We start from the raw sequence: 22,486 nt of genomic DNA, 5'->3' as shown, positions 1-22,486 counted from the left end.
CAATCAACAGGGAAGAAGTAATGAAGGGAAAATTGACTAGAAATGTATTGTGATGTTTTTATTTGCATGTCTGCTTACTAATATTCACTGGCTCCTAACATTTTTATACTGGGTCCATTCCCCCAAGACCTATTTTTGGTGATGTTGGGGCCACATTTATTGTTTCAATTACCAATTGACTATGAAATGTTCTCCCATTAAAGGTATGTCTGGATTTTCACCTATTTTCTCCATTGCAATATAACCATCGTCAGCTTTTTAAAGAAAGAATACCTTTTTTTAAAAAAAAAAAAAAGGAAAGAAAAATGGCTGGATGAAGTTTTTTGTTTAAAAAAAATACACATTTAAAATCAAATGATCTTCTATTAATTATTAGTTCAATTATCATTTATTATCTTGGGGCTATCCAGCAAAGTTTCTATTTGCAGGAAGAGGTTGCTTTTTTTTACTGCATGGAGTATTTATGAGATGGATAGATTGTTGTCCTTAGCTGACCAAGCTTCTGCCCACAAACATGGATAACAGTTGTAAACAGTGGGTCCAAAAGGCCAGAAAATGCAAGGCACCCAATAATCTGTACTCTATACTATTTGTATGCAAAATCCACTTGCATCCAGAGAGATAAGTGCAATGACCCTTCAAGTTAGAAACAATTGGCAATAACACAATGTTCTGAGCTTTGCTGTTAGTTTGACCCATGCTGTAGGAAAGAAACCCCCAAGCCCTAAAGGAACAAAATCTAAGTTTAAAATATAATTTTTAAAACAGCACCACTGTGACTTGTGTGTATGCATGTTGTCATAAGAAAATTCCATCAGGAAACAGACAACACAAGCAATAATTCTTACTTTAAGATCAGAGGTTTATTGTTTCTAATAATTTGAAACATAAGAAATGAATAGATATAAAAGATATAATACCAGTAATACACTTACATAAATAAGCCACTGCAATGGGGTCTAATGACATATATCAGGTCCTGCAAGGACTGCCGAGCTGATCTCTAACCCTATCCTTTATACTTTTCTTCTGACCACATACATGCTTCACAACTTCACTGTCACTTTCTGTAAACACCTATGTATATTACTTTCAGTTCCTCATTTCCAACAGTTTCATTCTTCTTGTTTTAAACGTATCCATCCAAGTTCATACTTTGCAAAAATATGTTCCACAGTTAGCAACGGCTCAGCGGGATTACAAATAGTTCTGATACATTTTGAAAACCATCCTAGCTGGAAACTTTCTTCTGGGGCCTGCTATCATCCATAGGACGTACTGAATCTAATAGATCAATAAGCTGTTTTTTTGATTCCCACAGTGTGTATTTGTACTTTACTTGAGGGAGACATGTTTAAACCCATGCACAATTTCATTCCGCCCCCCCTCCCCCGCTTTTATTAATCTTATAGAAAATAATCCCTATAAGAGTTGTATGATGTTCTTGTATTTGCTATTCTTAATTGGAAACAGCCCTTTGGAGAAATAGTAGATCGGGAATACAAAACATGTTTTGTGTCCTGGATGCAGTTTTTGGACTGTCCAGATGTAGCTGGAAGGACACTTGCTGTTGTTCTGGCTGCCAATGCCATGCTAATAATCCAGGGTCTAGAATAGTCCTATGCCTTTTGCTTTTCTAGAACACACTTATTCAGCCTCCTTTGCATTGCCAATTGTTTTTGTTCTCTGCCTAATAAATTTGGGGTTGACACCTTCTTGTTGATGGACTCATCGGTGGACCTTAAACTTTTTGTAGCTTCTGGAATTTCCCCAGATTACTGCACTGAAATTTGGCAGCAAACCAATTCAATTACCTTGGTATGATTTCCAACTGTGTTCTTTTTTTTCTGGGAAATAAAAATAAATCCATAATAAGCTTAACACACCTATTAAGAATTAACTCCCCAAAATCACAACCCATAAACCAGAGTTTCAAAATGTCAGTCCTGATGTCTCTGATGGTATCAGCTTCAGACTCCAGAAGACTCGACAGCCAAAAAAATAATATAATAAACTATCATGTAACAAATTTAATCTAATGATAAGAATGTTATTTCCTCCCATCAGCCAAAACATGGTTGCCCGCCTCTAAAATAAAAGTTAGAGAAAGAACCTAGTGACTTCCAGGAGCTCTTAATCTATAATTCCCAACACCTCTAACCATTCTGACTAGCCTTAATGGAACTTGGAATCCAACAAAATCTGGAATCCCAAAGAAAGATTAGCCAAACCCAAGATAAAGAAACTGAGACTAAGAAAAACTCTGAGAATCTGTGAAGGAAAGGGATATTTCATGGTTACACAATGGGATGAGTGCTTGGGCTTAGCATGGTGGGAAGGGAGGGAAATTTTAAAATCTATGGAAACCAAATGAGTAAATTATGCAACTAACTCCTGTGCTTACTTATTTGGAGCACCCAAAACTGAGTCTGTGGAGACATATGATCTGTCCTCTGTAGAGAGAAATGCATGTACTGATTTCATCAAGGATACATTTCCTATTGTGGTCTAATGTACAAGCCTAATTGGGACACCAGGAATGACATGCTGTTGCTTGCTTGAAAACAAGAAATTTCTATCCTATCCTATCCTATCCTATCTTATCCTATTCTATTCCATTCTATTCCATTCTATTCTATTCTATGAATGCCCAGCATTCTAATCTTGAAACATGAGAAGCTTGATGTTGTCAAATCAGACATACAATCCAATAGTGTTTCTTCTTCACTTTCAGAAGTTTTAGCTAAGCAACTGGTCTTTATAGTCATTGTTACTTGTGCCTTTTAATTAGAGATTCCCAAATCTGGCCCTGTGATCTCCTGCATGTGTATTACAATAGACATCATCTATGCTGAAGGTATTTTTTAACTGAGCCCAGAGCTAAATTCAGGTAATTTCAAATGGATCATTCCCTGATACCAATCAATCTGTTTTGATCAGACCAAATAAAAACTAGGCTGCAAGGAGAATTCCATAGATAGTATGCATCAAAACTTCAGCCATGCATCTCAGAGCGCAAGCAGAGCTTTCTCGGTTATTCTTTCAAGTTAACGTAAGGCTCATTTGTAATGTACAGCAGGAAGAAGAAGAGAAACCACAGTTCTTTTATGTTGCAAACTACCGTGAGGCCAGCATGGAAATGTCCACGATTTCTTCTTAACACAAAGCTGCAGACTGTTTTGTTTGCACCAGAGTTAACTGAGAAGACACGCATAGACCTGCTTGCTCTAAAACAGGGGTCCTCAACCACCGGGCTGCGGACCGGTACCGGTCCGTGGAGCACTCTGTACCGGGCCGCAAAGAAAAAAAATGGCGGCTTTCTTCGCCTTCGGTGAATGCTGCTGGGATCGGGGATCAAGGACACAAATGAAAGAAGGGGAGGGAGGAAGCAACCGAAGCCTGTCCTGCTCTCTGGCTCAGCAGCTTCGATTTCCTCCCGCCTCGTTCCTCTCTCAGTCGCTCTCTCGCTGCTCCACCAGCCCAGGAAGAAACTGCTTCAAAGAAGCCGGGGTGGCTTTTCCTGTCGCCGCAGCTCCTCCGAAGCGCCCGTTTACCCCACCCGCCCGCCCGCGCACGCTTCAATTCAGTGCTCCGTTCTGCCTGCCTGCCTGTCTGGTTGTTTGGGAGCAGCTTCGGCTGAGAATAATAACTATTCGCCTCTTTTTATCAGCCGAAGCTGCTCAAATGAAGGCAGGCAGGCAGAACGGAGCACTGGGTTGAACCGCTCGTGGGCGGGCGGGGTGGGGGTAAACGGGCGCTCGGAGGAGCTGCAGCGACAGGAAAAGCCACCACCCCCGGCTTCTTTGAAGCAGTTTCTTCCTGGGCTGGTGGAGCAGCGAGAGAGCGACTGAGAGAGGAACGAGGCAGACACCTGAGGGAGGGAGGGAGACACCTGAGGGAGGGAGGGAGACACCTGAGGGATGGGGCTGAGGGAGGCAGGGCCAAGGCGCTCCCTGAACTTGGTGGTTTGCTGGCAGACGTTTTATTACCCGACTAGGTAACAACATCAGATGTTACCTAGTCAGGTAATGAAACGTCTGCAAGCAAACCACCAAACTCGGATTCTTCCCCCCCCCCCCCATCCTTGAAAAAGTGTTTGTGCTTGAAACTGGTCCCTGGTACAAAAAAGGTTGGGGACCACTGCTCTAAAAGACCCAATGTTATCTTTTTTTCCCTGGGGGAGGCTGCAGGGTAATCAATGGCCAATTTGTCAGAGAGCAACATATTTATTGCCCAGGATTCAGAGTTGTGGTTTGGTTAAAAAAAACATAAGAAGCAATCAGATTGAGGAGCATCAACTGATGAGCAAGCAGTGTTGCAGTCAACAACAGTCTGTATGCAGGGGTGAGATTCTACCAGTTCGCACCTATTCTCTAGAACAGGTTTGTTAACATTCTAAGCAGTTCAGAGAACCGGTTGTTAGAAGAAATTACTGGCCTAATCCTGTAAGGAAGGCAGGAAGGAAACATTCTGGTGTTGCTTACAGAAACTGCCTCTCCGTTAACCCTTATTACATTCTTGGCAGGACTAGACTTCCTGTCTCAGGAACTTCTCTGGAGTTTTTTCCCCCTCCTTTGCTGGTACTTTGCTTGTGTGGAGTGACCATTCAAAGTTACAATGGCACTGAAAAAAGTAACTTATGACCGTTTTTCACACTTACGACTGTTGCAGCATCCCCACAGTCACGAGAGGCCAGGCGAGGAGATGCATGCCTCAATGTGAGTGATATTACGCCCAGCCAGTCACATGACCACCAAGCCATGCCCACCAACTAAGCCATGCCCACAGAACCAGTTGTTAAAAAATTTGAATCCCACCCCGTCTGTATGCGATGATAAAAACTCAGTAAGGTTTGATTCCTAATTTTGGGGAAATGTTGCCATTGGATAACAATAAGCCTGGCATTTGAAATGTGTTTTCTCCTTTTGACTTCTTTAGGAAACAGCTCATCTGTCAAGCAGAAGAGTACAGATAGCCATCTCCTCCGCATTCCTAGCAGGCCCATAAGCATTGTTTGTTAAAAGGATTATATGCTGGGTCAAGGTGTCCCACCTTTACAATTATTACAGCTTCTTCGGCAACTTGGAATCATAAAGTTAGTCATGGATGAAAAGGCTAAACATTGAGAAGTGTCAGCCAGAGTGACAGACAGCAATCTTCTTTCACGTGGGAAGATTTTTCAAAGTCAAATATGAAGAGGACATAACAAAGAGCAAAGAATACTCTGCTGTTATTTGTGCTGCATCTTTCCGTGAAGAACTTTTAAAGAGTCTGGAAGTTGATGGCCTTTCTACCGCTGCAATTTTCCTTGTTTCGTAACAAAAAGCATCTGGCTCTATGGGTATTATTTTAAAAACTAAACAGCAACTAAGAAAGAGGTCTTTAGCTCAGTCTTTAATATGGTTTCAAACACCCAGCAAGGTATGGTAAACTTCAAAGAGACTTCCATTATAATTGCTTTGGAATTATTTATGGGACAAGAAAGGCCTATGTTTTTCTTCAGAGCAAATGCAAAAGAAGAAATGCAGATTTTCAAATATGTTCATTCGTCTAGGGTTTTGCTTTCTCCTCTGCATTTATAAAGCCAGACTAATATTTCCAATTAGTTTCTATATCTACAATGTGGAAATAAACACTATCAAATATTTGCTCTTGGCTCTTTCAAAGAAAGGGCAAGGAGAATCACAAGCACACTGGATGAACATTAACCAGCTTTGATAATGGGACTGACCTCTGAGAACATCTCTGACTGCTTCAACTGCACCCAGACTGTGGAGCAAGTAAATATTTCCAAGGCCATATTATTAGGAATCATCTTTGGAGGGCTGATTGTTTTTGGGGTCCTGGGCAACATTGTGGTGATCCTTTCAGTAGCTTGTCACAAACATCTGCAAAGTGTAACCCATTACTACATTATCAACTTGGCTGTGGCTGATCTCCTCTTGACTTCTACTGTTCTCCCCTTTTCTGCTATTTTGGACATCCTGGGCTACTGGGCTTTTGGAAGGATCTTCTGCAACATCTGGGCAGCTGTTGATGTTCTGTGCTGCACAGCTTCCATCATGAGCCTTTGTGTCATCTCTATAGACCGATATATTGGAGTGAGCTACCCACTGAGATACCCAGCCATAGTGACCGAAAAAAGAGGCCTCTTGGCTCTGTTGTGTGTGTGGACATTATCACTTGTGATATCCATAGCTCCCCTCTTTGGCTGGAGACAACCAGCTCCAGAAGATGAAAAAACCTGCCAGATCAACACTGACCCAAGTTACGTCTTATTTTCTTCTCTTGGGTCCTTTTATCTCCCCCTGGTCATCATACTGGTGATGTATTGCCGGGTATACGTGGTAGCCAGAAGGGAAAGTAAAGGATTGTCATGTGGTCTGAAGACTGAGAAGTCCCATTCAGAAGAAGTGACTCTCCGCATCCACCGCAAGAACAACACTGAAGCTGCAGGAGCTACCCCTACCACCAAGCAGAAGTCCAATTTTTCTGTAAGGCTTCTAAAGTTCTCTCGGGAGAAGAAAGCAGCCAAAAGCTTGGGAATAGTTGTGGGATGTTTCATCCTGTGTTGGCTTCCTTTCTTTTTAATCATGCCAATTGGTAAGTAAAATATAAATATACTGGTCAATGAGAATGTGGGGTTGTGAGATGTGGATACTTCTCTGAATAACTGAGATTCTAGATGGGTTCTTCATCTGATGTAAATGACGAATGTCTCTCTGGCTTGAGTCATATATACCCGGTAGTGATCAAATAATTTATGGGATATGAGTGATGTTATTTTTATACTCCTGTGTCCTTTTTCTCTACCGCTGAGGATGTACATATACAGAGTTAAGCAACTAGGTGATGACTGGTACTGGCTAAAAGAAGATGGGATTTTTGCACTGGCCATAGGGATCTAGATAAGGCAAAGGATGATTCTTGTTTTTGATAAGAAATTCAGATGTCACGTCCTGTTGGCGTCATAATGAAAACAGGAGATGATCAAACAAATTTGGCTCACTGGGCATCATTCAGTGAAATCTTCATATTTGTGGGATTTACTTTTTAAAATTAGGATATTGAGCCCAATCATTTAGAACCTGTAAGGATATATATGGTCTTAATTAAAAACAGAATGCCTCTGAGAACATAATCAGGCTAGGAATTTGTGATCCCTACACCAGAGCCAAGCTCACAATTCCTTTTATCCAAAACATCTCCCCTTACTTCTCCTCAAACATTTTTTATTATTTTCAGCAACATAGTTTATAGACAATGATCAAAAAAATCATCTGTTTTGATGGTTAAATAAGTGGCAAGAGTTTTTGACTTCTAGTCTTCTGCAGGTCACCCAAACTTCTATCTCCACAACTATCTCCACATCTGTTTGGGGTTAATCTTTCACAAAGTCCAGATTACATTTGGGTAAACAGACACAGAACCAACATTCAAAAGATTAATTCTCAAAACAGAGCTTTGGATTGCATTGAACCTGTCTTACTGTCATTTGTAAGAAATTATCTTTTCTGTGATTTTCAAAATGTGTATCTTTCTATCAAATGTATGAAACCTATTTATGAGGGTTTATTATAATTATTTTAGCACCTGTTGCTGGAGGAAATTGTATCCAATCCAACACAACACTAGCTAAGGGGAGACATCTATTCTTCTCTTATGTATGTTGGGATATATACAGTATATATACTGTATATATGAAATTGAGCAAAATGATCTGGAAACAGTTCAAGTCCTGCTTTCAATCAATGTCATTCCCAACTTAGAAGAAAGAATGTTGGTATTTGTTTTAAATGCTGGATATGATAATATTGAGGTGTCCTACTTGATCTGCAAACAGCTCAAGTGCCTTCCATAAATTAGAGTAGGGGACATCAAACTTGGTAGCTTTAAGACTCGTGGATGTCAACTCTCAGAATTTCTCAGCCATTCATGCTGGGTGGGGAATTCTGGGAATTGAGTCCACAAGTTTTAAAGTTGACAAGTTTTAAGTTTGGAGACCCCTGACTTAGACATTTCAATGGCAATCATACCTCTTCCTCAAAGAAAAAATATATTCCAGTTGCCTTTTGAACAAAAAAGCACTTTTGAGCTAACACTTGTGTTTTAATTTTTCCTAATCAAAACTCTGAAAATTATTATTTTTCTCTTTTAATCACTTATTATACAGACCTATAAAATATAGATTTCTACAAAGCAAAACAAATGGCCAAGAACTGCATACAACAATTCTTCCTATTTTGGAAATACTTTGAATGAAACATCTTTTACAAATTTTGGATATTGAATTAGTTCTAGTTCAAATTAGTTTAGAGCTTTAAAATTGCCAGCATGTTAAATCCTGAGGTGTGGTCAAGCATGCCCAGAAGGGGTGAATGGATTAAGCAGTTTTTAAATGCTGGCATCTTATCTGGGAAGTACAAATGCCAAGAGTGATTTAACGAAGTTCATCAGATGCAGACTGATTCAATTAATTTAAAAGAGAGGTTAATCTACTTTTGCTTAACTTTATTAAAAACATTGTACCTAGTTTGGGGTTGAAATACGAGAGAGTAGACAGTAATAACTGAAGGGAATACTTTTAGGAAGGATTAGCTGGAATGGCAGGATTTCATTTAATACAAACAGTGAGTTTTGTAATCCATTTTATTGTTTTATTACAGATAGCAAACTTGGTTTGGAAAAAATTAGGCTTTGGTAAAAATGCTACATTCTCTTTCATCTATCCTTCATTTATTTCAAGGATTTGTGTTCAACAAAGTTCACTATCTTAGTAATTAAAATGTTATTTAACTTCAGGTATGTCCTTCAATTATTAATTCCATTTATTCTTTTCAAGGGACAAAATGAATTTTCAGGATCATTCTTTTTTTAATTAATATTTAATTGTTCAGCAACCTCAGGAAATGCCTTTTTGTAGATTATCTGTTCACCAGTGGTTTTTGTATCAATGTTTTACTTAAACACTTTTGAAAAGCCTGTAAATGTATTTTTACAATTGTATTTTTTGTATTTTTTTTCTTCCTACAAAATCAATTAACTTATCTTAAAAATCTTCCTTTATGTCCACATCATCAAACAGTGAAATTATTAAACCCAAAGAGTGGCAGTTTAATAATCACAATTTGGGATTGTGTGAACAGCTGGTAGAAATAAATGTTATGATTAGTATGTGTATTAGAAACAATTGTGTGCTCGGTTTATTTATTTTCTTCTTTTAAAATGATTGTTTATCCATCATAAAAGGCAAATAACAAATAAAAGTTAATGATTAAGAAATACTGCCAGTGAACCTGTTACTCTAAAAATAAAAACATAGTAACATGGAAAGTTTGTTCTTTAAAGCGATAGCAATAGCACTTAGACTTATATACTGCTTCATAGTGCTTTACAGCCCTCTCTAAGCGGTTTACAGAGTCAGCATATTGCCCCCAACAATTTGGGTCCTCATTTTTCCCACCTTGGAAGGATGGAAGGCTGAGTCAACCTTGAGCCTGGTGAGATTTGAACTGCCAGATTGCAGTCAGTCAGCAGAAGTAGCCTGCAGTACTGCATTATAACCACTGTGACAGCACGGCTCACGTTTAAATTATTATTATTTAATTAAATTGATTTGATGCCCATCTCATTAAAAGATGACTCTTATGTTCTTATGTTTAATAAAATGTGCTTGCTAGTAAATTTACAATTGTTGTGTTAGCAGCCCTCTTACACATTTACTTCTAAAAAGTAATTGCATTATTTATAGTTACTAAATTGATAGGAATCCACTGTTAATGTATTTATTGATGACTTTTCGATTTGGCTGAAGTCTTAAAGATGTTGACTAAACCTGCTTTCATGTTCTGCTTTTGAATTTGGCATCACATATATATCTACCCCATAGTTTGTTATTAAACAAATTGTGTTGAAGTAAACCATCACTATGTCCAGCCTTGGAGTTCATTTCAGTGGTGCTTATGTTAGAGATGTTTAATCAAGAAGTGAACAATACCCAAATCAAAGAACTGCCTAGTAAAACCACCCTATCACATCAAAACCACTTCCACCAACACTAACAGAACAAGCCAATAAAATATAAACAGAGAGCAAAGCCCACTCCCATAGTAGCACTAGTGATATTACATAGGTTGTGTAATGAAATATTTGCAAGAAAAAAAGCAAGCTCAGAGAGCATCAAGGAACACTCATGTTCCTGAGCTATGAATATTCTCCTTTATTGAGATGTTTCTATATATAGATAGTCCTTCACTTACAACCATTTGTTTAGCAATTGCTTAACGGTACAACAGCACTGGGGGGGGGTGACTAACAACAGGTTCTTGCACTTACACCATTCCCATGGTCACATAATCAAAATTCAGGCAACTGGCAACCAACATATATTTATGAAGGTTGCAACATCCTGGAATCATGTGATCACCATTTGTGGCCTTCGCAGCCGGCTTCCGACAAGCAAGGTTAATGGGAAAAGCTGTATTTGCTTAACAACCATGTGATTCCCTTAACCACTGAGGTGATTTGCTTAACAAGCATGGCACAAAGGTTGTAAAATCAGATGTGACTCACATCACAATGCTCCCAATTTTGATCATAAGTCAAAGACTGCCTGTAGTTTCTTTCCAGTGACCCAGGTTAACTAACTGGAAAGGTTGATGAGCCACGATGGCACAGTGGTTAGAAAACAGTACTGCAGGCTATATCTGCTGACTGCCAGCTGACTGCAATTTGGCAGTTCAAATCCCACCAGGTTGACTCAGCCTTCCATCTTCTGAGGTGGGTAAAATGAGGACCCAGATTGTTGGGGGCAAGAGGCTGACTCTGTAAACCACTTAGACTTATATGCCACTTCACAGGGCTTTATAGTTCTCTCTAAGTGCTATTGCTATTGAATAAAATAAGTAGAAGATAACCATAAGGTTATCCAGAGTTTTCCATAACTTAATCTTGACATGGGACTCTCTTTTCTTTTGGTAAGAAAGCTAGCCTTCAATTTGGATTTTTTTCTTTCTTTCAAATTCTAGGAAGCTTCCAGAGAGACTACATATAAACCATGCAGTTCAAGAGCCATAATCAAATTTCACTCTCCCTTTAGAGCAATCAGTGAAGTCTGGCAAATGTCCTGAGGGTAACATAGCTAAGTTCCAACAAAGGGAAGTCATCACACAGCTAATTCTGTGGGCCCTAGCTGGCATAATATTGGAATGTGGTTGCCAAGAAATCATAAGCATATGCAAAAAAAAAAAAAGATTAGAGACATAGTGTTCCTTTCCCCCCCTCTGTGAATAGGGCACCTGAGTAAAATTCTTGCTGTTCAAGTTCTTAAGTGAAATGCTTCTCATTTTGAAATTTAAACCCTCATAACTAGGAGCCCTTATAAGGACAGTTGCCTACAGAATTTCCATCCTTGCATCATCCACATTACTTTAGAATCACATTGTTTGTCTTTCTTCTCAAATCGGGCCCTTAACAAAGGCAATGGAGAAAGTGTCTCTCATTAGAAACTACAGCTGATCTGATTGAGACACAAACTACAGTAATTGCAAGATTCCTGTAAGGAGATCTGGTAGGCTTCTCAGTAAGTAAAATTCAAAGTTATTTACAAGGGAGATAAAAATGAACTGCATTCCTCCAGATCCCTACTTGGAAATATATCGACCAACTTTGAGATCTGTCCGTGGTGGTGTGCAAGGTTATTATTTAAATGAGAGCCACATAAGCTCTGGAGTAGAATACCAGGGGTTTTTCCTTCCAAAATGTAAAAGTATTGGCCAGTAATTGGATAGAGTTAAGGCTTAGCTCCATCTCAAAAAAGAGATGGTTAAGAAATATGAAATATAAACAAATAAATAAAAATCCAAGTCAGTTATTGGAGGAGGAGGAGGCAGAACCTGGGTGTGGAGTCAAGAGAGGAATTGGTCTGGCATCATTATGTTGCCACAAGCGATCCAAGTCCAGCCTCCCTTGAATTCTGTTGATTCTTATTTAGGGACAATTTAGTATTGACCATTGATTGACTAGATTCTTGTGTATAGGCTTGAGCAATAGATCTTTTGAAATAAAACTTAACATGTGGTCTTGATTCCTTGCACCTGGCAGTTACAGATCTAACAGTTCATATAACATGGTAATCTTGGTGGTTTTTTTTTTGTTTTTTTTTGTGGCTTAGCATGAAATGGTTATGATGCAGAGTATTGTGCAACTCAGAATATTAGTTAATTCAGTAGCCAGTTTAAGCATTTTATATGATTGCATCCATTATTGGCTTTAATTGTATTTACAGTTAAAATTAAATTAATAAATAAATATAGGGAATATAGACATTTCCCATGTCTTAAAGCATTTTCCCTACTCAGTTACTTTAAAAAAAAAGACAGTTCCTGACCAATTTTGGTAGGGCTAGGAATCGGTTTCCAATATTTTTCCTTGGGAAAATGTACAATTTGGGGACAACAGTCAGATTTTTCATGGCATACTCTAGTACACTGGATCCTATTTGTTTCCCTCCTTTTTTTAACAGCTCTTTGTCTGAGATCAGGATATTTCATTACACAATCCCAAATACATTGTATATACCAGTAGAGCCATATCAATATGACTGCAACTTTTTAAATCAAGGAATACTTAGCACAGAAAGAATATTTGTTCCTTCCTGGCTTCTTAGTAGGTGTTAATTCAAAATTCTACTTTCTATTAAAGAAGACTAAGGTTGGCCAAAGCTAAATACATAGATGACTCGGTTCCATAGCTCCTACTGTATTTGCTCTGGCTTTCACAAATGAATCATTAGCATATTCATTTTTTAACCTCTGGCGTCATTGGGATGTGAATTGCCTTCTGAGTTATGAATGGAAATGAAGCATAAGAGGAGGGGCAGAACAGGGAAATAGAAATGCAAGCAATGGAGAATCAGCTTTGTCCAACCATTAGGATGAAGGTTTCTCAGCCAAACTGATCTTGCAGATTGTTATAATAGCAATAGCACTTAGACTTATATACCGCTTCACAGTGCTTTACATCCCTAAGTGGTTTACAGAGTCAGCATACTGTCCCCAACAATTTGGGTCCTCATTTTATCCACCTCAGAAGGATGGAAGGCTGAGCCAACCTTGAGCCTAGTGAGATTTGAACTGTCAAATTGAAATACCTGCAGTACTGCAGTCTAACCACTGTGCCACCGTGGCTCATAATGATAAAGCTGGAGTGACCAGATGATGGGAAGAGCCCTACCCATAACTTTGGAGGAAAGGTGAGCTATAAATAATGTCCATGTGCCATCATGTCATTGCCAACTTAGCAATTACATAGATATTGACATGACAAACTGGTCTCCAACCTACTTTTTTTGGTTTTCCAATGATGTATCCAATGCCATTGTAACTTACTCTACCTTGCTGCTGATATGCTATACCTGGTATGGCTGCTGGTTCTTCAGCTTGTCCCGCTGCCCAATCATTCTCAGCTGAATCCAGGGTGGCAGCTTGGGTTCTCTCATTTTCTGGTTCCCTCGCTCTCCTGCATTGGCGTCCTGGTACATCCCTCACCTCAAGGTTCTCCAGGGCTTCCCTCACGAGGCGATTTATGTACCGTCTCAGTCAGTCATCGGCTGGTGGCTCCTCGCCCCATCCTTCCTGATCCGATAGGGCCTCCAGCTCCAATTTCCATCCGGGTTTACGATTACCCTGGGTGAGGGTTACTCCCCTGTTCTTCCATCCCAGCTGTCTCTCTTTCCGATGCCTATAGACCATCGGGGCTTTGTGGAGGTTTCGTAGGCAGCTTCGCTATCTTCGATGGGGTGCACCAAGTCAGTATCTGGCTGGGTCGACACTTCTCCCCAGCATTCAGTTTCCCCTTGGTCCTTGCTGTACTCAGACATTTTCCTTTCTTGCAGGGTCCTCTCGGTAGAGTGAAGGGATTTTTTTTAAAAAAAAAAATCCTCTCCGGGCTGACCTCTATTGCAGACGCTGCTTTATGTCAGGCTACAGAACTTTTTCCCATTCAATTAACAAGAATGAACTTCTGAAAACCAAATGTATCAAAAGGAATCCTTTATTAAGATGAGACAATTCCTGTAGGAGTTCAAAGCAGCCTCTGAGGTCCCTCAGGCATACAGGGATAGATAACGGAGTTTAGAACCCCTCCCCTTATCTTGATGTGTATTTAGTGAAACAAAAGCCAGTATGTTAATTCCCCCCCACCCCTTCTGTAGAAACGATCTTTTTCACAGTTTCCCAGTGCATACCTAATTTCCCCCACCCACTTTTTAGAATGAACTTTTCCAGAGATTCCCAGGACACATCTCACTGTGGAATTTTTATGATCTTCTCATCTCCTGGCTGTGCCTCTCGGAGGTGATAGGTTCTGGCCATCTGGGTTTTCTCCCTCCATTGTATCATGTGTGGGTTATACAAATTCGATATAAGATTAAATATATTCAGGTTACATTAAGAAAGGATTTCTTTATCAGTCTCCCCCCCCACCTTTTCTTCTTCCACTGAAGAAATGACAGATACATGGATCTGTCAATCCTCTTCTTCCCTTTCCCTCCACATTTCCCAGCACTGTAGCCTAATTTATAAAATAATAAGGCATTAAGCTTATTGTCAAAGCTTTGACTAGTTTAGGAGTAGAACATTCAAATGAAGATACCAACATTCACAGAGATTCCTGCAGAGATACTTTCTTCTCACTGCTTACCATGTCAATTTCCCCCCTACATTGCCTTTTATTCAACATTCAATATATTCAATATATAATGGGTGAATATATAATTCAATATGTAATGGATGAAATTCAAACTTCTGAAATAATTATTGCATTCAACTTGAATTCATTTGTTTCACTACCTTGAATGAGAGAAAGTGATCTATTTTATCACTCCAAGCACTAAACCATATTTGGGGTCTGTGGGTTCTTCAGACCATTCTTTCACCTGTAAAAATAGAAATACTAATGTATTTGTTCATCTGTTTATTGATTTATATCCAGTAGCTTTCATCCTACCTTTCCCCTAGGAGATGAAAATAATATGCACAGGATAATGTACTTTTTTCTCTTCACATAGCAGTATTTTGGGAGAGACAAAGCCAAGGAAAAGTAATTGGCTCAGAGTCACCTGAGGTTAGATTTGACCCTGAATGTCCTGCATCCTAGTCGGTTGGCTTAAGCGGTTGGCTTAACCATCACAGAACAGTGGCAATCACAACCCTCTATAAGGATTTTCCCATGAAGACTTTGGATCAATCCCATCAGGCACATTCATTAAGAGATCTATGCAAAGGTTCAAATTTAAAGGTAATCTGGTTGAATCATCCTTTCCAATTCCATCATCAAGGCCATTTAGTTCAGAGATCTGAGGGGGCTGCTGAGCACAAGCCTCCGTGCTTTTATCATGTCTTCAAACCTTTTTGACTCAAGGGCACAAATTGTAAACTTGAAGTAGCTTGATTCTTTGTATCAATTCAAAATGAATTGTACTCTCCTAATAATTGCATTCTTCCACTGGATTCAACAGGAAAGTGAGAGATTCCAAAGTATAAATAGCCTATGTTTTTAAAGGCCCAGAAACCTTTGTCTCTGCCAGTATTATCCGGTGCTTCTAAAGAACTTGCATTCTCTCACTTCTTCTATCTAGATCAGGACTTAAGAAACTGAGTTATCTTCCCTTTATCCCACTTAGGATTTTTCTGCCAACTTTTAGAGTTTCCCAAGATTTCATGGGGGGGAGTAATGACAGGGAGTTCTTGGTATGTAGCTTCATCGTGCTTCTCAAGACGCTGTCTCTGGAATCCTCTACTTCTGCAGACATGCTTGGCAGCATCTGGATTCTAATCATTCTTCCATCCAGTTTCATGAAGTTTTATGGCAAGGTTCATTTGCAAAAATAAATTGAAATGAAATAAAAAATAGAGGAACTGCTCCACAAGAGTGAAGACATCTTGCTTTGGAAGCAGATTTAATCCACCTTTCTTATAGCAAAACCCAAAACAGTTTGTGGGGGAAAGGGGTGGAATGGGATACCATAAATCTGAACAAGATTCATAGTAATCTAATGCTTTGGGTTTGGTTTGGTTTGGTTTTATTTCTGAGAGCCATTGCAACCAATGTGTGCTGTCTGGATCTTTTTAACCTCCAGACCAAAAACAAGGACTATTTGCTACATACTATTCTAGGCAGAAATTCACATATTCCAGATGGTACATCATGTTTAAATGCTATACATCAGTGGGGTGATCATTCAGTTGCACTCTTTCTTTTTGCTTATTCTTGCCAACTTTGGATACATCATAAACTTGAATGCCATCAGCATCTTGACTATTGTTGAGTACAGTGGACCAAAAAGGGCCAGAACAGGATAGAAAAAAGAAATGGCATTACAATTTTAGGGAATACCATAATAGCCTTCCAGCTTTGTTAATATTTCCTGAGGTTGAGATTTTAATAAATTGAACTAAAATGCAATATGCAAACACATGCATTGTTTATAATGTAGCATTATTTTTCTTTTAGATCATCTTGTAATATAGGTACTATATTTGTGTAATATATTTCCATTTGTGCCTGATTTTTGGGGGTGGTGCTCATCTCCGTTTCTTAGTCAAGGAAGCCAGCATTTTCCCAAAGAGACTTCTGTGGTCATGTGGCCAGCATGACTATATGCTGAGGTCATGGAATGCGGTTACCTTCACACCTAGGTGATACTTACCAGTATTTATCTATTCATATTTGCATGTTTTCAAACTGCTAGGTGGGCAGAAGCTGAGGCAGGTAATGGGAGCTCACTCTGTTGTGGCACTTGGGTTTTGAACTTGGGCTATCAGCTTTCCAACTGACAAGCTCAGTGTCTTTAACCACTGAGCCATTGTGCACCCTGCCCTGGATCTTAAAAATATAACATTTTGCAGTGGTTCTGAGCTCCTTTGCGGGGTAGTAGAGAATGCTGTGCTCAGTTTTGTTTGCTTTTAATTTTTGTGTGTGAATTGCCTTGTCCCTGATCTGAAAAAAAACTTCACAGATGAGTCCCACCAGGACTGAAATGAGATGCAGGAAGTCAGGAAGAATATTTGAATGTACCTACATATCAGCTATGCAGAAAACTGTCTTTACTTATTAATAGAAGAAGAAAATGGAAACCACTTGACTTTCCGTTACAGAATTCCAAATCCTATAAGTAGCCACTGAGAAGGTCCACTCTCATGTTTCCACCACATTGATGTCTGGCAATTGTGTGGAAGCAAGGGAACATCTTATGATGCAGACCTTGTTCTTTAGAGAGATTGAAAAGACTCCAGACTAATGGGAAATGTTGCTATGTGATCGGAATGTTCTATCTATAATGCCTGATTCACACATGAAAGTTCCCATTTCTTGCTACAATTACCACATAAACAGTGCTATTTTAAGAAGCCAGGAATCTATTACAGCAGTTGTTTCATCAAAGGATATGAGACAACTGCTAAGGAGCTGTCCGGCTTCGTGAATACGATTGTGCAGTGGTTCATTTTATACCATGAACATCTTGCTGGTTTGACTAATTACATCGTTTATCTAAACTCTATTAGGGAAGGCAATTTTTAGTAAGCAGTGAGCTAAGAGAAGATTTAGGAGAAGAAATTAGTGAAGCAGCCATTGAACATGGCTTAAGGGAGGGGAAATGCCAAGATACATTCTGTACAGCTTGCGTCAGAACTGAAGGAATACGGAATAACAGACACAAAATTTCTATACTATTGCAAATTATTAATAATTGCGAATTTGACTTTGTTTCTATAAAAGAAGGACTGCAATATGATTCTGGCGGCAATATACCTTGCAGCCAGAATATGCCCTTTCATTGGTCTTGCCAACCACACACAGATTATCATCTTTAGGATGTAATGATATATTCCCCATCTTCACTCGAATGTTACCTCTTTTTACCTCAGTAGATCTTCATTATCCTCTCTTAGCACTGTGATTGCTTATCTTATTATAAAGGAGGAAGAGGAGTCTGGCAGAAACAGCCTTTCAGTGCTGCTGCCATTTCCTTTCAATCGATCAGCCAGAATAGAGCTGGAAAGGGACCTTGTAGGTTCTAGTTCAAACCCCTGCTGAAGCAGGATACCCTATACCATTTCAGACATCTGACTGTTCAGACTCTTCTTAAAAACCTCCAATGATGAAGCACCCACAACATCTGAAGGCAAGCTGTTCAACTGGTTAATTGTCCTCACTGTTAGGAAATTTCTCCTTAATTACAGGTTGCTTCTCTCTTGATTAGTTTCCATCCATTGTTTCATGCCTTGCCTTCTGGTGCTTTGGAAAATAAATTGACCTTCTCCTATTTGTGGCAGCCACTCAAATGCTGGAATACTGCTATCATGTGACTCCTAGTCCTTCTTTTCTTTAGACTAACCATACCCAGTTCCTTCAATTGTTCTTCATGTGTTTTAGTTCACAGTGAAGAGATTGTGCTACTTTAATTGCAACACCCAAATCATCAGAGAAGACAAAACACAAGATTACTCAGCATTTTTCTTTCTAAATTTCAATCCAAACTTATTGCATTCCTCAAGTTGTTAAATCTCATCCTGCTCATAAAAGAGAGTTATAAATGCTAATATAAGCTCTTGCCAAGTCCAAATCAAATGACCTGGCATATCTTCACTAACCCAATATATTTTCTTCCTCCCCCAAACATTTCCCAGCCTGGAGACAATCAACTTGTATAACCTGATTATGCAGCACATAATTCAACTTTGGGGTTTTCTGTGGTGTTGGCTACCAGCTTTTCTGACTTCAAAATAGGGTTGGATCAAGTCACGGGAGATCAATGTTGGCTTTGATTGCCTCTGAAGGTCATCAGCTGGAAAACTAGTGGGCTTCTAAGTTAATTGGCCTCAAGGAGAATAGGCTGCTGGGGCAGGGATCTGATGCACAAGGCACTATGTATGTTTTCATCTGTTTCCCTTGCAAGATGTTAAACATGTGAGGGGAAAAAATGTCAACCTAATTCAACCAATCAGATGGATTTCAGCTAAGGATATAACTGAATGATATAAGGATAGATGAACCTGGACTCTCTTCCCAAGGTTGATTTAGCACCTTTCCCCACTGGTATCTAATCATGGTACGAGCATGTCCTGGTTATGTATATTTTTCACCATTGCACAACATTGCCTTTATCTTGTCCAAAACTCATGGGTGTGGTGGATCATCTTCATTTGTACCAAAGTTAAAGCAGCATTTTCTCATTATTCTAGCACCATCTAAGGAGAGTCTTGGAGTGTACAAAATTCTCCAGGCATCTTAATCATTACCTTGGAGGGAAATCGTGGGACTTCAGTAGTTTGAAGCAGAAGCATTAGAGAAAGGGTAAGAATCATCCACAAGGGCAGCAGATTTCAGACAAATGCAAATTTAGTATAGCTCAGTGGGATGATAGGTTACAGCTGTGGGGAAAGGCTTTTAAAGAGCTCTGGGAGATTCCAAATCCAAGCAGGAATCCTCCCTAAATCCTCCTCCTGATCTCGTATATCCCTGCAGGATCCAATCTGGGTTAGTCACTGGGACAGAGGTTTAGCCTTCCAAAGTTTTCAGACTTTTTCTGGAGCACATCCTCAGAGAACTTCTCTGTGGCAGAAGATTAGAGAGAAGCTCCCTCAGGATGGGCTCCAGCACGAGCCTGAAAGCTCAGAAGATCAAACCTCTGATCCCAGGGACCGACCCAGATTGGATCCTGCAACATTATCCTAGGACACGTATCTTTGCCTTCCTTCGTGTATCCCTTTTAACCAGTGGTGGTATTCAGCCGAACCAGTTGTTAAATTACCCATCCACCCCCTCAAAGTGGATCCTGGGCACTGCACTGTGCTGTGATGGAGAAACGGGCAACAAAGCAGCCGGTGTGAGGAAAGGAGAAAGCCGCTTTCCCTCTTTCTTCTCCCTGCTCCTCCTCCTCCTTCCCTCATGCCGGTCCCTCCATTGCTCTTTTCTCCATTGCAGCACAAGCACCCAGGATCCACTTTGATTTGGGAGGGGGGAGGTAATTTAACAACTGGTTTGCCCCAGGTCAGGTTACCTGTCACTGGAGGCTCATCCCACATAGGTGTGGAGCTGGAGGGCAGGAATGGGCCATGATACTCCATGATAGAGCAGTTGGCATTAGCTAGTCTTCATTTTGCTTCATCCCTGTGGAACCAGCCAAAGGATAAAGCCACAGGGCAGACCAGCTGTGCATGAAGTTAAATCAGCATATGCAGTTCAGACACGGTTCTTTTAATCTGGCATTCAGTGACAACTACTTACAGTAACCCATAGAAGGTCTTGGCACAATGTCATTATTTTCCTGAACTGTATTTTCCTTTCAGATATGTAGCCTGATTCTCAGATTTCAAATAGGCATGGGAATAAATTATGTTACTGCTAAAAATGTCTGTTTGTTTGGAGATAGGATGACTTGCAATGGTGTGTGTCCATGTTGGGCTCACCTGGCCACCAGTCTTTGGGACGTTTGTATGATCTCAGTCACACAGTTACTTGTTAGATTGGCACAGTGTTCAAAAATAATATTTTATATATATATAAAAAAGAAAGAGTGAGAGAGTAATTAACAAACTTTCAACAAAGTTTTCATCTGGGCCTTACAAACGCAAACAATTTCAGAATGATCTCTAGGATCATTGTTTGAAAATAACCGGATGATTTTTATAAGAATTGCACTCTTTTTGGTAGATGAGACTTTTATGGGGGCGGGTTGCCCTATACAATTTTCTTTGTTTAGAAAAAGCTGGGGAATTGTTGTTTCATTTTGGAAGAGCTAATACTTAACAGATCATTGCAACAGCAATCAAATAAATGGTGGGGGGGTTGAGGGGGGCTTTTAAAGAAGAAAGTCAGGAAATCATGCCACTAAATTTCATAATAATAAGAATTGAATTAAAAATAACAAGAATTGAATTAAAGTTGCCATCTTGAATTAAGGTTATTACTAGCTCATCAACATAATAAAAGTGTGTTACCTTACAGGTAGTCATTTGTTTGAAGTTACGATGGTGCTGAAAAAGGAGACTTACGATTGGTCCTTGAAGTTGTGGCCATCGTAGCACCTTTGCAGCCACGTGATCGTGATCTGAGCACTTGGCAATCAGCTTGCACTTAAGATGGTTGCCTGGTCACATGATAGCTATTGGCAAACCTTCCTTCCGGTTTCCCATGGCACAACCTGCCTTGCCTGCCTGCTGTTCTGCTTTTAAGCCACCTGGGGCTTACTTAACGACGCATGAGCTGCTCTTAAACAATGTCAAATGGGCATGCCAGGATCACTGTCGCTAAGCAATGTGGTCACATGACATTGTGCTTTACAAAAGCATTGCTTAGCAACAGAAATTCTGGCCCCCAATTACCTTTCTTAACCAAGGACTACCTGTATTCTATTTCAGACCAAATTAGCAATGTTACTTAATGGGAGAATTCCTGGCTTAATGAAGCAATTGTGATGTTAAAGTAAGAGTGGTAGAAGCCCCGTGTGTCCGGGGGAAAAGATATGTATTTGTATGTAACATTTTCTTACTAAGAAATTAGCTTTGAAAGTGGGATTGCAATGTGCTCAAAGCTCATTAACTGGAATAACAATGTTTTATTATATGACAGAAATGTGTTTTGCTTGCAGAAAGATTTGGGAACAAACCTATGTTTTCCAGATAAAATGGATCAGAAAACATGTCATGATAAATATTTCTTTGACCCTGTAGCTCAAGGCAGCCAGCTTTTCTGCATCCAAGGATGCACTTGATTATTAATATAATCGCTCCTGAGGGAGCAATAAAAACTCCTTTAAGTATTATGACAAAGATATCAACAAGCTGAATCAGGCTGAATGTTTTCAGCCCTGTCGGGAATAAAAGATGGAAATTGATGTGTTGTGCTTCAGAGAGGCACCCATTTCTATCCTGGTTTTGCTTAAAAGTAGCAAGTATAATACACCTGAAAATATTGTTGCTGCTGAATCTCAAGATGCTTTACCACAGGTGCACTACGCTGTTTTCCTTTATTCTAAGAATTGGGGTGACCAGTGGGGCTCAAGAAAGTCAGGATAGAAGTAGCAACTGTGTGATCAAAGACCAACCCTTTTTAAAATGTGTTGAATGTAAAACAAAAAACAAAAACAAGGACAGGGATTCAATTGCACAGATGCAAATGAGCCATGGTGGTGCAACAGTTATGCAGTATTGCAGGCAAACTTTGCCCACAGCCTGGAGTTCGATTCTGATGGGGCTCAAGGTTGACTCATCCTTCCAAGTTCGATAAAATGAGGAGCCAGCTTGTTTGGGGCAATTTGCTGCCATTGTAAACCACCCACGGAGTGTTACAAAGCACTATGAAGTGGTATATACAGTAAGTCTAAGTGCTATTGTTATTGCTATTGCCATTTTTACTTTTGTGATTGCCTCCCACATATGCTGGATTATTTCCTCTCTAATGCATATATAGAGATATGCCCATT

General features: G+C 39.6%; 1 protein-coding gene across 4 annotated transcripts in view; it reads left to right on the top strand.

The window, feature by feature from the left end:
- Positions 1 to 22,486, top strand: part of ADRA1A (adrenoceptor alpha 1A) — a 37,547-nt gene that overhangs the window by 631 nt on the left and 14,430 nt on the right. For all 4 annotated transcript variants that reach the window (XM_087969949.1, XM_087969950.1, XM_087969952.1 and 1 more), the window contains one exon: positions 4,939 to 6,603. In XM_087969949.1, the coding sequence (XP_087826075.1) occupies positions 5,721 to 6,603 (883 nt within the window). In that variant the 5' untranslated portion in view covers positions 4,939 to 5,720. The remainder of the gene's footprint in view (positions 1 to 4,938; positions 6,604 to 22,486) is intronic.

Source organism: Notechis scutatus, chromosome 7 (genome assembly GCF_049901735.1).
Source record: "Notechis scutatus isolate UNSWTSFEM ecotype Mainland chromosome 7, rNotScu1.2, whole genome shotgun sequence".
In the NCBI taxonomy this organism is placed as follows: Eukaryota; Metazoa; Chordata; class Lepidosauria; order Squamata; family Elapidae; genus Notechis; species Notechis scutatus.
This window is presented reverse-complemented; position numbering and strand designations above follow the sequence as displayed.